This window comes from Parus major, chromosome 18 (assembly GCF_001522545.3).
Source record: "Parus major isolate Abel chromosome 18, Parus_major1.1, whole genome shotgun sequence".
Taxonomy (NCBI): domain Eukaryota; kingdom Metazoa; phylum Chordata; class Aves; order Passeriformes; family Paridae; genus Parus; species Parus major.
The window spans coordinates 8,228,731-8,244,471 of NC_031786.1; the positions used below are offsets into that span (position 1 = coordinate 8,228,731).

The 15,741-nt window shown below is 48.8% G+C and overlaps 1 protein-coding gene across 2 annotated transcripts; it reads left to right on the forward strand.

Annotated features, from left to right (window-relative positions):
* Positions 1 to 921: 921 nt before the first annotated feature.
* Positions 922 to 5,236, forward strand: UTS2R (urotensin 2 receptor). 2 transcript variants are annotated; one of them, XM_015645318.1, is made up of 3 exons: positions 922 to 1,153; positions 3,504 to 4,421; positions 4,533 to 5,236. In XM_015645318.1, exons 2-3 carry the CDS (start codon positions 3,645 to 3,647, stop codon positions 4,791 to 4,793), a joined length of 1,038 nt encoding a protein of 345 aa, XP_015500804.1. In that variant the 5' UTR covers positions 922 to 1,153; positions 3,504 to 3,644; the 3' UTR covers positions 4,794 to 5,236. The 2 variants fall into 2 exon arrangements, with proteins under 2 accessions (XP_015500804.1, XP_015500803.1); XM_015645317.1 differs by having other exon boundaries at positions 3,504 to 5,236.
* The last annotated feature ends 10,505 nt before the right edge of the window (positions 5,237 to 15,741 follow it).

The window sequence follows — 15,741 nt, forward strand, 5'->3', positions numbered from 1 at the left end:
CTGGTTTCTCCCAGAGCTGGGCAGCATCACCTGCCTGCTGTGGGTGCAGTGAAGCAGGCAGTGGGCCTGGAGGCATCCCCCACACCCCTGTGTCCTGCAGGAGTCACCTGGGAGAGGTGAGGGCTCCTCATTTCCCCTGGCACACATCAGGAGCGATTCCCTGCGGTCCACAGGGACAAAGCAGGACACTGGGAGCAAAAGCTATCCCATCGTGTGCAAGCACAACGTTCAGCTGCTCACAGCACAACCCAGAGCTGAACTCCAGCATTTCCCAGCACCAGCCCCATCAAACACTGCTCTGTTTCAAGGTGCTGAGTGGATCTCACTCTGTCTGTGAGTATCTCTGGGCAAAGGGACGCACCCTACCCCCAAACAACTCAGGTAATATTTTGTTCCTGCCAGCCTGGAATGTCTCAGACGCTGTGGTGTGTGATCCCACTGCACACATTCATCTGCTCATACGCCATCCAACCCAAATAAACTTCAGCTTGGCTTTGGACTCCATCTCCAGATGAAGGAGCTGTGCTGTTTCCCCGGGCAGCCCGCACCCTCCCGCAGGAATTTCACCCTCCCGCAGGATTTTAACCCTCCCTGGCCCACTCTCCTTCCCCAGCCCTGCCTTTTGCTCAGGCAGCCACAGGAATTCAGGAATTCTCCTTTTTCCATGCGGTCCCGAGGGTGCTTTGCCTTTCCCGGGGGCTGGGATGAAACAAGCCGAAGCTGTCTGATGCCCAGGGCAGGGGGAGGCACGGAACAAGCCGTGTTTATCACACCCTGCTTCTTTAAAACAGGCTCTTGGCTGGCTGCAGGCAAAGCCACGCTATGCCGAACGTCACCGGGGAGCGAAAATAGCCGGCACGAGTGGAGGGAGGGGAATGTGAGTATTAAGAGCGCCCAGATTTCAAACATACTTGGCTCGGCAGAGCGCTCCCTTCCTGCCCCTGCCGCTCCAGATGCGACAGAGCACCGGGATCTCTCCCTCTCTGCCCAGGAAGAAGGATTCTCTTCTTTCTCATTTTTTTTTTCCCCTCTTTTTTTGTTTTTCTTTCTTTAAGTTTCAGCTGTGATACTACTAGATAGATTTTTTTTTTTTACATTTATTTTTTTTTTCCTTTCTTGCGGGAAACTTCATCTGCCGGATATAAAAGCAAAGGTTTGAGCAGGAAAAATTCATTTCTGTTTACAGCTGTAAATATGCATGGTACTCCTGTGGGATGATACCCTGGAGGGAAAGGCAAGATTGGCTGGGAAAATCGCCTGGACCGTAAGATGCTTGAATGGCTGCTTGGAATAACAAGCTCTCTATTGTGTGTGCATGTGTGTGAGTGTGTGTTTGTGTACGACAGCAGCAGTGATGGGAACTTTAAAATCATTCAAGGGCTCCCCATTTGGCTTCATTTTCCTGTTCTAGCTCTGTCTGGAGATGGGCAAAGTGTCTGAATGGGATTTGTGCTGTAGGAATTTTATGAATGGAGCAAAAGGCAGGTTGAGCAGAAGAGGAGCAGAGCAGGGAGATGCAGTGGGCTTGGCTCTCTCTGGAAGGAGCTGTCACTCTGAGGAACTGCACAGACAGGCACCAGCATGCCACAAAGCTGCTCTAAGTCCTTGGGACACCAAGTGGGGCAGCTGCAAGGAGGCAGCACCTGAGCCATGGAAAGAAAGATGCTCCTGAAAATGAGCTATCACCAGCACAGCGAGCTGAGGGCTGAGTGGGACCAGCTCTGGGCTCAGCTGGAGCATCCCATACAGAGCTGTTCATTCCTGCCCAAGGCTGCTGCTGATTCCACATGCTGTGAGGAGAGGAGCAGCCCCAGCTCCTGGAGCAGCTGTGTCTCCTGCATGGGAGTCACTCTCACTGCTCGGACACCAACATCGATAAAAGGGACAACGAGGGAGCAGGACAGACTGGCCACACCTTCCCTACAGCCGAGGGCACTGCACTGCACAGCAGGAGCGGGATGGGGCAGATTTGGGGTTGCAAGGTCCAAGAAATGGATTTGATGCTGGTGAAGCTGCTGGGGACCAGCCCAGAGCAGCACTGTCCTGAAGGAGCACTGAGCCATGCTCATCTCTCACCTGTACTCGAGGGATTGGGGTGGGAGATGGGCTCTGTGTGTTCCTCTGGGGTTTTTTGCACTTCTATCCCAATTGCTAAGTGAGGGAAACTGCACTGGATTGCTGTCTCTGATACAGAGTTTTCTGTGACATCTCTGTAGCACCGTCATCCTCAGCAGGTGGAAAGGGGGACAAGGAGGACATCCTGACAAAGAGGATGAAAATGGTCCATCCCTGAGTGCCACAGGGGTCACTGACAGGGTGGCACAAGGGCAGCAGGGGAGGGCCTGGGACTGTAATCCTCCTGCCAAGGAGATAGTGGGAGGAAAGAGGCAAAGGAGTCAGAGCTGGTGAGGATGGAAAGGGACACCTAACCCACTGGGAAAAGCTGCAAATTCCCAGGGTTAACCACATCCAACCTGCCCAGTGGAACAAGGCAGGGGGGAGTCTTTGCCTGCTGAGCCCTACCAGGACAAGGCAGTCCTGCACCCCTCCCCCTCAGCATTTTCCAAGGAAAAAGAGACAGTCTAAGTGCTGTAAAACACACAGTGCAAATGCACTTCTGGATGCAGTGACCTTTAGGAAGGCACAGGCTTTTGGTATGCCTGAAAATTGGGGGATTTTAGCTACTCCTTCAGCATTTCTGTGAGGTAGGTTTGCTCTCCTTTTGCCTACGCCCAGAATGAATTTAAAGCAACACTGATTTGTGCAGCACTGAGTCTGAGCTCCCACATACAGAGTTGCCTCACACGTTGTCTCACAGCTCAAGGCTGTCCAAGCAGGTTCACACCCAGCTCTGGCTGAAACTGATCTGCTTTACAGACACATGGACATCCCTGGTATCACACTGGACAGAGAGAGTGAAAAACCCTGTGTTTACAGACATAGAAATCCCACAGGGAATCTACACTTTGCTTCGTGAAGTGCCTTTTTCTCCATCACTCAAATACTGTTTGAAACTGCAGGACTGAGGAGGAGCTTCTCATTCAAGGGCAGCTGCTCTGTGAAAACACTGCAGGAATGCTGGACAGCACTTTGAATGCATCATTGACACAGAACAGACAATTTGGCTGCAAATAATAAATCTGAAGAGTGTTTTCCCTTTCTAGGGGTCTTCTGCAAAGAGGTTTGAGCAATCATGCTGATAGCTCTGTAAATCATTGCTCTGAATTTAGGAAGGATGTTCTTTTCCTCCAACTCCAAACTAAAGTCTGTAGTAAGTGGTTCCAGTGATCCACACAACCTTTTTTGTGTCTTTTCCATGGACACACTTCACAGCTGGGCTCTTGTAATGAGAGCACGAGCCCTACAAGAGTGACCTTGGTGCCAAAGAGCTTTGGTACATTCAGGCAGTGCAGATACGTGCTCAGGGACAGGTAACTTCTAAATGATCTTTTGTGTTGCTCTGGCAGATTTCTAATACGTTGTTTTTGATGTCTTTCCTCTAGTGGAGAATGCAGCTGGTCCTTGGATGAGACACCACTAGGAAATGTTTCTACATCTCCCAGCAGCCGAGTTTCTCGGAGCAGGAAGAGCCCCCTCAGAGCCCTGTGACATGAGCAAAGCTGCTGGCATTTGAACCCAGCAGGATGTCCCTAGCTGACGAGCTGGAGAGCCACTTCTCTGCCACCCCCTACACGGTGACAGACACGAGTGAGGACAGCGTGTTCAGAATCAGACCCAACGTCTCGGCCAACGGCACCGGGGATGGGGCGTGGGCCGCCGGCTCCATGGAGGACATGATCGCCATCTGCGCCATCGGGGCCATCCTGTCGCTCATGTGCGTGATCGGGGTGACAGGCAACGTCTACACCCTGCTGGTGATGTGCCACTACCTGCGCTCCTCTGCCTCCATGTACATCTACATCATCAACCTGGCCCTGGCCGACCTGCTCTACCTCCTCACCATCCCCTTCATCGTCGGCACCTACTTCATTCAGAAGTGGTACTTTGGGGACGTTGGCTGTCGCATCCTGTTCAGCCTGGACTTCCTCACCATGCACGCCAGCATCTTCACCCTCACAGTCATGAGCACGGAGCGCTACCTGGCCGTGCTGAAGCCCCTGGACACGGTGAAGAGGTCCAAGAGCTACCGCAAGGCCATTGCTGTGGTGATCTGGCTGGTGTCACTGCTGCTCACCCTCCCCATGCTCATCATGATCCAGCTGGTGCAAAGGGACAACAAGAACATCTGCCTGCCCACCTGGAGCAAGCTGTCCTACAAAGTCTATCTCACCATCCTGTTTGGCACCAGCATCGTGGGCCCGGGGGTGGTCATTGGCTACCTTTACATCCGCCTGGCTAAGATCTACTGGGTGTCACAGACTGCGTCCTTCAAGCAGACCAAGAGGCTGCCCAACCAGAAGGTGCTCTATTTAATCTTCACCATAGTGCTGGTCTTCTGGGCTTGCTTCTTGCCTTTCTGGGTTTGGCAGCTCCTCTTCCAGTATTATGAATCCTTCCCTTTATCTCCCAAGGTGATGAAGAACATTAATTACTTGACAACCTGCCTGACCTACAGCAACAGCTGCATCAACCCCTTCCTCTACACCCTGCTCACCAAAAACTACCGGGAGTACCTGAAGAACAGGCAGCGGTCCCTCAGCAGCAGCAGCGGGTACTTCCAGAGGAGGAATCGTTTCCAGAGGATTTCAGGGAGATCCCTGTCCACGAGCAGCCAGCACTGCACAGAGACTTACGTCCTTGCTCACGCTCCTTTGGGAAACAGCAGTGCCTGAAGGTAAAATATATCTCCAAGAACAATCAATGCTGACTTCAATGTTGGTTTGATTTAAAGTGTACGCTGTACAGGAGAAGCCTTGGCAGACCCGGAATGTGCACACATTTAGTCCAGAGGCTGTGCCGTGTGTCTGTTCTCATTTCTCCAGTGCCACTGATTTGATGCTAGCAGCACTCAGCTGAACATCTATCTAAATAGCCTTTCACTTTTTATCTTTATATTTCGTAGTGTCTGTCTCCTCAAGTAGCCATCAATAATGAAAGCCTATAACAGGGCCATGATTTTTAATAGTATCAGCTGTCTCACAACATTTAAAATTATGTTACCCCAAGAATGGCTGTGGTTTGCTCTTTTTTTTTTTTTCTTTAGCAGAAGTGCTAAATTTGTAGTTGTATGAGGACTGAAGACAATGAAATAAAGAAAAGCAGCTGATGTTTGTGACAGGCCATGCAGTTTGCATTTGGGGACTGGACAATGTGGATGAGGTGTTTCCAGGGTTGCTTGTCCTGGTTTGGGTCATACTGACATTTATTCTGCTCTCCTGTGTATGCACTGGGCTGGATTCTCCAGTCACACAGGTGTGTGCAGTGGAGTTCCACCGTGGTCCTTGTCAGCAGCACAGGCTTCCCATGGCAGTGCCACAGGCAGGGAACACTCAGCATCCCCTTCTGCACTGACCCCAAACATCTGTGTGGAGCAGCATCATCTGTCCTGGGCAAGCACATCCACCCTCTGTCCCCCTCCAAGGAGGAGCTGGGAACCTCTGAGGTTGCTGTCCTCAGGGCATCCCCTGGCAAACTGCAGCATGCAGCCTGAAGCACCAGACCTCCACCACCAAGTCCAGGAGGAAAGGACAGAGGGAGAGGAGGGGGTCAAGGAGATGTGATTTTCCCTGGGCAAAGCACTGTTCTCTGAAGTGCTTTATACTCCCAATTATAAAAGGGCTGGTTCTTGCTTGGGGAGACAACTTGTTCCCCTCACTGGAAGTGTTTTTGCCTTTCTGCTACAAAAACATGGTCCTGCCTACACCAAGAATACATTGCCTGTCCTGGCTTACACCAATGATAAGGCATCATTAGTATAAATATATAATCTGTGATGTCTGGCACTTCCCCAGTGAGTCTATAAGTACCTTCTCTGGGCTGCTGCCAACATCCCTACAGGAGTCCTCTGCTTGCAGAGCCCTGCCACCTCCTTAGCAGGGATACGAGGATGCAGTGCCAGCACAACCAAGGCCCAGAATTAGAACCAAATTAATGCTGAGCAGCAAACTCAGAACTGCAGTGTGAAATCCCTCTGGCATTTCAGTGAGCTCTGTTTGCTTAGACGGAGCCTGCATTCAGGATTTAACCATCTATTCCCCTTCAAGGCGTTTAAATGGTCACTGCTGATGGAGACAGGGCAAGATCTGCATGCAGACTCCCTGGGGAATGCACTTGGACAAGCTGATGTCTCTTCCATGCATGGGCTTGAAGTTTGTTATGAATGAGGGAATTATTATAATTATAATTATTATTATGAGTTCAGGCCATGAGAGAGGGCTCTGGTGCATCCTGGAGTGGTGCAGGAGCTGGAGGGGCCCTGCTGTGTTCCCAGCCCCCTCCACACACCCCATCTGCAGTGGTCCTGGGGCCAGGGGGCTTTACCTGCACCCTGCTTGGAGTGCAGTGTCCCAGCAAGTCCCACCTCAGGATCAGCCCCTCTCTGACTCCAGAGGGGCAGGAATACCATGGATTTGGACATTTCCTGTGCTGACAGCCCCTGTCAGCTTTCAGACCCTCTCAGCTCAGAGACACGTTAGTGAAAGCCCCTTAGAGAGAGTAAAGCACCTTCCACCCTCTGTGAGGGAGTGGGAGCCATGGGTGGGGGTGAAGAAGTTTTTTATGGAATCACAAAGATTGGAAGAGACCTTCAAGACCGAGTCCAGCCATTACCCCAGCACCTCCTCATTCACCACCTGTCCCCCAGTGCCACATACACACATTTTGAACACTTCCAAGGATCCAAGGATGGTGATTCCACACCTCCTTGGGCAGCCTGTTTCCAACGCCTGACCGCCCCTTCATGGAAGAATATTTCCTAATATCCAATCTAACTTCCTGGACCAGTTTTCCACTTATAAACTCAGGTGTTTATCATGAGACAGAATGTACAGTTTAGCTTCCTTCCTTTTTTTCTTTCAAAGGCCAGTTTCAGCTTCTCCTTTCTCAGGAAGAGCCAGACAAGCTCAGGATGAGCAGTTCCCATGGTTGTGAAGGAAAGCTTCTGCAGCCTGAGCCTTTAGGAAGCACCATCCATCTTGCCTAAAATCAGACAGTCAAAGTGACAGGGGGCTTGCAAATCTCAGCTGATCCAGGTGTCACACAGCCCTGCAGACAGTGCAGAATCTACTGAAAGATATTGAAGCAGATCTGCCAACAATTATTCAGTCTGACCCCTTCACCCTCAGCAGCTCTGCTCTGATTGTCTTCTCCAAACCCTGCCCAGGCAATCCATCTCACAGAAAAGCATTCATGGCTCTGTCAGTGCAGGGAGCACCCTGAAAGCAGCATGAACAGCGTGCTGCAGGCACAAGGCCATGCCAAATGTCCAGGGAAAGGAGCTGGGATTCCCTGTTTCCCTCGAAGGACACACAGCCCCCGGCTGCACAGTCACCCTCTCCTTTGGAGCTTGTGCTGTCTCAGCAGGGGCTTGGGATGTGTTTGTGAAATCAGCACAACAAAGCCCAGGTCAGGGGCTGGCTGTGGGTGATGCTTCTGTCACTACTGGGTCACCTCTGAATGAGGAGATGCTTCATTCAAGCCTTTCCCTTCCCACCCCAGGCTGGAGTCGGTTTTTGCTCCTTCAAACACTCACATCCTTCAGCACTCAGCTCAGGCAACAATAAAGGAATATTATTCCAAGCCTGCAGGTACAAGCAAGGCTCTGAGCACTTCCCAAGCAGCTGAGTCCCAGCCCTGCATCCTAAACTAACTTTACAGGACAGCAGCCACACTCAGATAGCATCAGGGAGCTGTTCTGTGCCTGAAACCAAACAGCAGCTCAGCCCTGAGAGCCTGCTGAATATTAACAGGGGAGCAGCAGCAGCAGTGAGAGCTAAAGAAGGAACTGCCTCCTCCAAGACACAGATTAATTGTGTGTTTAATGATAGCTACAAAACTATTGTACCCTATTTATTCCTTCTTGCACAACCCTATCATCAGTCAAAGAGCCAAGAGCAGTCCTTTGCATAAATAAATCCTGAAACTGGTGTGAAAGAGAAGTGTGTATACATGTGGCTGTGGGCTTGCATAGCTCAGACCTGTCTCTATTTGTTAGTTTTCCCCTGTGGGGTAAGGCCAGGAGCTCTTTCATGATCCTAAATCCTTAAGTCCCCCCTGAGCTGTTTGATGCCCCACAGACTGGAATCACCAGCTGAACTCCAGATAGTAGAAGCCAAAACACCAAATTTTTTGCCCATTTAAGCCAGGAAGCATTAAAAATGTCTCAAAATTCATAGAAAGTACAGTTGTAAATACTCCAGAGTTTTCCAAAAGGGCCAGAGCAAGGATCAGAGCTCCTACAGCTAGGAAAGGCCAGGTACCCACTCTGGTGGCTGAAACAGGCAGCAAAGCACAGCTGGGGCCAGGCTGGGTATGGTCTTTGCCAGAAAAGGATGACGTCTATGTTTACCCAAATGATTTGCAAATCCACCCAGAAATTTAAGAACCCTTCTGGAAATTCTTTAATTTCTTCTTTTTCCAAGTTCTGAATTGTCTCATTTCAGCCTTTAGGAGGCAAAACAGCACAATTTCTCACTCCAAGATGAAGCTTTACCCTTCAGTTTGCTTACACTTAATTTTAAAAAGTTTAAAAGTTTTGGTAAAAGTCCTGTGCTCCAAGTAGGAAAGCAGAGAGCAGTTGTGCATCCCTCTGTCCAAACCCTGCCTGGACAGGGTGGTACCCACCAAACTGCTACAGCAATCACAGGCACAAAGCTCCCTCCTCACTGCTGATGGAGCCTGGCTTCAGCTCAAACCCAGCCCCAGTTTGAGCCCAGTGACTGCAAGGCCACCCTCTCCCCCTGGGAATGTCCCACCTCACCTGCAGGAAACACAGCTCCAAACACCCAGGAGAAGCTCAGCACGAGCTCCCAGAGAGGATCTGGGCAATATTATGCACATTTTGATTCACTTCCAGCTCACGATGGGCCAGGCTGGCTGGGTGAGAAGGTGGGATTTGGGATTTAAGGAGCACTTTAACTCTTGGCCACCAGCTCAGTGATTGCCCCACAGGGCCAGGGGTGAGGGCTGGCATGTGTGACAATTTCCAGCTTGTCAGGTGATTCCTTTCATCCCTCTGGGGTGTGTGCTCAGAAACTTCTCAGTTCAATGTTTGCTTCAAGCCATTGAAGGAGAGGACAAAGGCTGAGCAGAGCTTGGACAGCAAATCCACCCCTGGGCAGAAAAACATTCCTCTTGCCAGTGCTGCCCCACTGGCACCTGCTGTGGCTGCCACACCAGGATGTCTCCACTGAAATCAGCTGCCCCAGCACACTCAGACTGGCTGCTTTGGGGTTTTTCTTCCCCAAGATGCACAGTTAAATCCTGCCACCTCCACACAGCCACTGCTCCTCCTCCAGATCAAACTCCAGCTGTCTCTCCCCACTGCAACGGGGAAGAATTCATTGAAAGAGAAATATCAGACCCTGTCTTGTGCTTGGTAGCTTTGCTTTAAAGTGACATCTGGGCACACTGAATATTGTCCTGTGTACCCCTAAGACCCAGGGCAACTATTTCTTGCACAAGCTGCCATATCCTGGAAAATCCAGGCCCAGTTCTAAATGATTCTGACCACTTTTGCACCTCCAAAATCGGTATCTTATCTGAAAGTCCTGCTTAGACCTGATTTTCAGTTGAGGATGCTGATCCAGGCACATCAGAAGTGTGGTGGAATCAAGGGAATCAAGGAGGCAGAGCAAGAGCAGAGGATGAATTATGCTGCCAGAACATAGAGGGGCATTTGAAAATGGGCTGGAAATGGCAAGACAGAGCAAAATCAGGTGATTTGTTGCTGACTCCCAGTTTGCCAATGCAGTAAAAATGAAAATTCACTACAAACATTGCAGAAAAAAAAAATATCCCACATCTCTGAGAGAAAGCTGAGCAGCAGATAAATCCATTTTTGGTAGTAACAAAGCAGCTCACTTTTATTCTGGTTTCCCAGGAACAAACACCCCACCAATGTACTCAAAGATCAGGGAATCCACCTCTCAAAAAGTCAGTGTTCTCTGCCCACTGAATGCTTGCTGCTAAATCCACTCTTCCCAAACATCTCTCACCTGTGGAACCATCTGTCTGCGAGGAAAGCACGTGTTTTTGCCAAAAGAAAAAGTGTAAATATCACAATTTGTGTTTCAAAGACCAAACCACTCAAGCATGAGTAATTTCAACTGTTATTAGCTTTAATTACATTTCAAGTAGCTGCTGTTATTAAAGCTGTCTAGAAAAATGATAAAATAGCACAATAAGAGCAAATATATGACAAAAATCAGTGAAACAAACTGCCTCAGTGATAGAGTGGAACAGGATTTGCCACACCAGCTGTGACTGTCACAACCATCCCTGGCCAATTCTGGCATCTCCCTTTCACAGACATCCTGGAAGTGCCATCACAGAGTTAATTCATTGGCATCAACTGCAGTTCCAGCCACAAAAAATCCTATTTTTTTCATTTATTTTTTATTTCAGATGTGCCAAAGGCAGCACAGGGGGTGCACCCACCAAGGGACAGATCCTCAAAAGAAATTAATCTTTGTGGGAAAGAAAGGCAATGCCAGGAGTGAGGTGTGAACATGAGCAAGGAAATTCTTTGAGCCCTATGAATGTGAGAATCAAATATTATGACAAAGGTTTCTAATTCTTAATCACTATTTCTCAAAGGGACAAAATATCTTAAAAAGGAGGGAGATTTCATCCACACCCCAGTGGCAACAGGTACCCACATGGGAATTAGAGTTGTAACACTCCTTGCAAGGTTTTGCTTTCCATACTGAATTTGTGCCCAAATCTGGGCACCCTGGGCAGCAGAAGTGCACTTTGGCTTTTTCTGTGCTTGTGTTTATTTGAAACACAACAGGAAACACAAGCAGCAAAGCCTCCTGCTGATTGTTTAGTTGAGTTTATGGCCTGCTGCTCAAAGGAGAGTGGAACATAATTAATTCATTAACTGCAAACGTTCCACAAGCGGAATTGCTCCATGTTTATGTGAACTGCTAAATGTTTATGTGAATCTGTGAGTCACTGCTCCTCTCTGGTATCCTCAGGGGAGAATTTCCTTCAGGATCCAGAGCAGGGACTGTAGAGAGCTCAGTTCTGAGCACAAGGCACAAGCACAAGACCCAGGACCCCTCCCAGGGGTCAGAGATTCTCCATCCCAGCCACTCCACCTGGGAGAGGCTGGATCCCACCTCCTCAGAGAGCATCTCCACTCAAGTCTAGGGAGGAAAAAATTCTCAGGTAGTTTGGCAACACTTTGCAAAAGCTGGAGAGGAGCAAGGCAGGAGCAGAGCAGCAGGTGGGGCCCAGCTGGCACTGGCTGAAATGTGCAGGTAGCCCAAGGAAAAGGAAATCTGAATGTGAGGAATATGGGCCAAACCACCCAGGGAGCCCAGGACTGACACGTTCAGGCTGAGATTTCTTTAAGAAATGCATGTTTAATTTTGCACTGAGCCTGCCTATCCTAAGTTTTCAGCTGAGGCTATTAATTTCTTATTTCATGCAAATAGGCTTTCCAGGGGAAAGCTACAAGTCTCTAAACAAAAAAAAGAAGGTTGGTTTTCACTGGAGTCAATGCAGTTGTACCAGTTTATACTAAAAACAAACCCTGAACCCAAAACCAAAACCAGCCCAAGCATTTTTGACCCTCTGAGTCCAGGAAACCTGCATTTCAGCTGGGTAACAGTGAAGATATCAAGTGATCTCATGAATGACAAGATACTCATTTACCAGGACTTGAAGCATTCAAAAGTGAGACCTACCCCATGACACCAGAATCTGTGCAAAACCATGTGAAGTGAGGGGGAATTTCCAAAGTTTCCCAGTCCTTGGAGTATCAGAGAAAGGTAAATTTCCTCTCTTTAAGGGCAGCCTGTGCTGTTCCAGCCTCCTCCTCCTCCATGGCTGGGTTTCAGTACAGCAGCTTTGGCCATCTGGCTTCATTAGAGCACCATCCCTGGCTTCTTTGTGATGGACCAAAAATAGTAAAAGCACTTTCCCTTTTGGCATTTATCAAGCTAACTGGTGGGTTGATTAAGATTTAGTTTAGCTAATTAGGGAAGAAAACATCTTTGTAAGTTGCTGGGGCTTAATTTGCTTTCTGCTGCCTAAAACTTCTTCCTTGCTTTGAAACCTGTGTCTGGAAAATCTGCTGTTGGGCCAAACTGCAGCAGAACAAACCCCAAGGCAAACACCAAATGCTGCCACACTCCTGCACTGCAGCAAGGGAGGAGCTTTAATTTCTGCCACCCCTGATCAATGGATGGAGCTGAAACTTTATTACCCCCAAGAGAAAAGAACCAGCAGGATTTTGGATGCTCACACAGAGCCCAGTGAAGCTGTTCTTGATGGTTGTCTTGCCCAGGGAGGTGACACATCTGTGCCCAGCTGGGCTCTATCCCACCCATGGAGCTCCCACCCCCAGACTCCCTGTCCAGGTTAAAGGAAAAACTGACTTTTTAAAGGGAAAAACGACACAGTGCATGGAGCAGCTGTGCTCAGCCAGCAGAGACCTGAAAGCTCTTTCTCCCACTCTGCAGGAACACCAGAACATTAAAATCTGGTTAAAATATTAAAATTTTGACCAATTAAATTAAAGTATTGACCAAAATGAGAAACCCACAGGCTCCCAAACCCAGTTTTTCAGTGATTGAGGATGAACTTGCATAGCTTAAGAATCACAAATTCTTAAAACATTTCCTTGGAGGAAAAGAACCTTTGCAAAGATGATGAAAAGCAAAAGCCTAACTTATATCCCAACACCTGAAGAACAAAACATCTTTCTCAGGAGCAGGAGGTGGTTATTGTACCCTTCCCACATGAAGAAATCCACATCCCCTTGGCAAGGAGGGGAGAAATGGAGATGTGCTGAGGACACTTGGCTGAAACTGAAGAAATTTTGGTGAAATTGGCTCCAGCACAGCCTTTTATGTGAACCCAGGCCAGTCAATCAGCTTCTCTGTATTTGAGATTCTCATCATTAACCTGCCTTTTCTTTCCTCCAGTTTGTCCCCTGTTTAGGACCCAAATTCCCCAGGACACTGAGTACTGCAAAGCTCAGCACAGAGGGGCCCCAAATGTAACCAGTGACTTCAAAAGCAGGGTGACACAAACAGATTTCAGCTGCTAATGGTAAAAGCAAAGGTATTTACTGGAGAGAGGCTTTAATCCTGTACAAAGCTTGTGGCCTGAGCATGAACAGACCTCACCCTGGGCTTGTTACCACCTCTGTGAGATGGCTCTGTCCTTCCTGAGCCAGGTTATGCAGCTGCCTCCAGAGTCATTGCAGCAAATATCCTAATTCTTTCTTTCCTTTTTTTCCCTTTTTTTTAGTATTTTTTTCCATTGAGTAATAAAGCAGAATTTCTGCCCTGCTGTGAAAATAATGGATATCTCTGGATATGTGCTTATGGAAGAGCTGCACTGGCATATTTAGAGCTTCTCTGACTGGACAGGTAAATCCATCAGTGACATGTAAAAATGCTGCCCAAAGGGATCAGCTATCAGCTTGCAGGAAAGGCATAAGTCAGGAAAGCAAGCTACTCAGATGACCCAGGATTAGTTAAATGCAGTTGTTTCTCCTCAGAGAAGCTGCTGAATTTGCAGCTTTGGGAGCTTGGGTTATGCACAGCACTTCCCAGAGCTGCACTGACACCCACCCACCCACCCTGAAAACTGGCTTTGCAGGATTAAAAAATGTGGAAATTGTCTTTTCTGGGTTCTCCACACAAGCCTGTGAGCTCCTGGGTGTGCTGTGCTGAAGCTCTGAAAATGGCAAAATTCCTGGGAGCCTCAAGGCAACCAAATCTCCCCACACACCTGAGAAACAGAGCCACAAGTGGGTGTGCACAGGGGAAAGGGGTTTTGCACCTTGGGGTGACAGTCTGCCAGGCCAGGATGGACAAGGATGTGGATGTGTCCTCTGGGGTTTGACAAGCTCCTACAGAATAGCTCCTCTCTCAAATCCAAACAGGAGCTGTGTGGTGTCCCCTCTGCCTCTCCTGAGGGAAGGTGAGCTCCATTCCCAGGTCTGGCCTTGAACCAGGACTGCTGAATTCCTGGTGACAAAGAAAAGCTCAAAAAAAGTTTGGTTTCCATCCTGAAGTCCTTTGAGATCAATGCATGAAACAACAGTATGCCCTATACCTCCAAGAGCTTCTCTTTGGCACAAACTAACACACAGCTCTGTGTGTTATTTCTGAGCAAAATAATTTCCAAGAAGAGAGAGGATCTGCCAGGTTGATTGGGAAAGGGAGCAGGAAATTTTTGGGTGCAAGCAGGGAGACCTCAGAGCTCTACCCAAAGCCATGTGAGCCAAAATCCTCTGCCTGGCAAAGCACATGACAGCTTCATCCCCCAGAGGTTTGGCCTCTCCTGGCTGTGGGACCTGTGTGAGGCTGGGGAAAAGCCTGTCCTGGAAGGAGAGCAGAAATGGGAATGCTGCTGAAATGGGAATGCTGCAGAAATGGGAATGATGCAGAAATGGGAATGCTGCAGAAATGGGAATGATGCAGAAATGGGAACACTGCTGAAATGGGAACACTGCTCAGCCCTCTGCTGCTCCCGACAGTGCTGAGTTATCCTTGGCACATCTCCCCCGAGCTGGAGTGATGTTTATAAGGGTGCTCTTTTAAATGGAATTAAAATATACCGCAGCTGAATTAAATGGCAGACATTTCTTTAGAGTGAAGTTTGGCAGGGGATATGGAACAGGATTGTTCTGGCACCATCCAAGGCAGCTCCACTCTTGTGGAGGTTTCTCTGTCTCCATTCCATTATTTATGTACTTCTTGTGAATGAGCAGCTCTCATTCAGGGCTTGGCATGGCACAGGGTGAAAGGGCTCACAGTGCCCATTGAGGGGGAATCCAAAACTGTCTGTGAACAGCAGAGTAACCCCTTGGGAGAGCAGATGCAGAGCTGTGGGCATTTGAATGTGGTCATATCAGCATGGAAGTGTTTGGAAGAGCAATTGGATGGTCCTTTTGTGCTTGACAGAGGCAGCTGAGTGGGGTGTTCATGGCTGTGCATGTGAGCAAAAGCACCATGTTCCTCCTAAGCCACTGTGTTAGCACTCCTGATGGATCAGCCACACAGACAACAGAGCTGCCTCCACTCCTGCAAAGTGTATTCTTTGGGTAAAGGGTTACTGGAGACATTCAAAACCCACCAGCCCTGACTTTTCACTTGTAGAATTTTCCAAGACTTTCCCAGAGATCTGTATCACATCAGTTTAGCACCACCTCCACACCTCAAAGCACCTCCTGTACCCAACCAGCTCAGCCAAGCCAGGGGAACACGAGAGCCTGGTAATAACAGCCCTAAAACAGGGAGGAACAATTTGCCCTTCATCCCCCCTGAAACAGAAAGATGTATTGGGCTACAGTGAATTTCTATTTTCTTGGCTCCCATTTGATTGGAAAAACCCCAACAGCAGCACTTTGTCAGGAGAACATTACAGCCAGCAAACCCAGCTTGAGCAAGAAGGGGACAAGGCCTGGGTTCTGCACACACCAAGGGGGGAAAGCAGCACTTGTAAGCACTTTATTACACCTTTAAAATGCACAAATGGATGTAAAGACAGATCCAATGTGGCCCAGAAGCTCAGTCTCTTAACAGCAGAGACCCCATCCAGCTTCAAGCAGGTGATCTCAGTGTCCATCCCCTCCCACAGCCTCCACATGCCTCTCCA

Coding starts and splice junctions, on each gene's coding strand:
- UTS2R (XM_015645317.1), top strand. CDS start 3,645: ATGTCCCTAGCTGACGAGCTGGAGAGCCACTTCTCTGCCACCCCCTAC.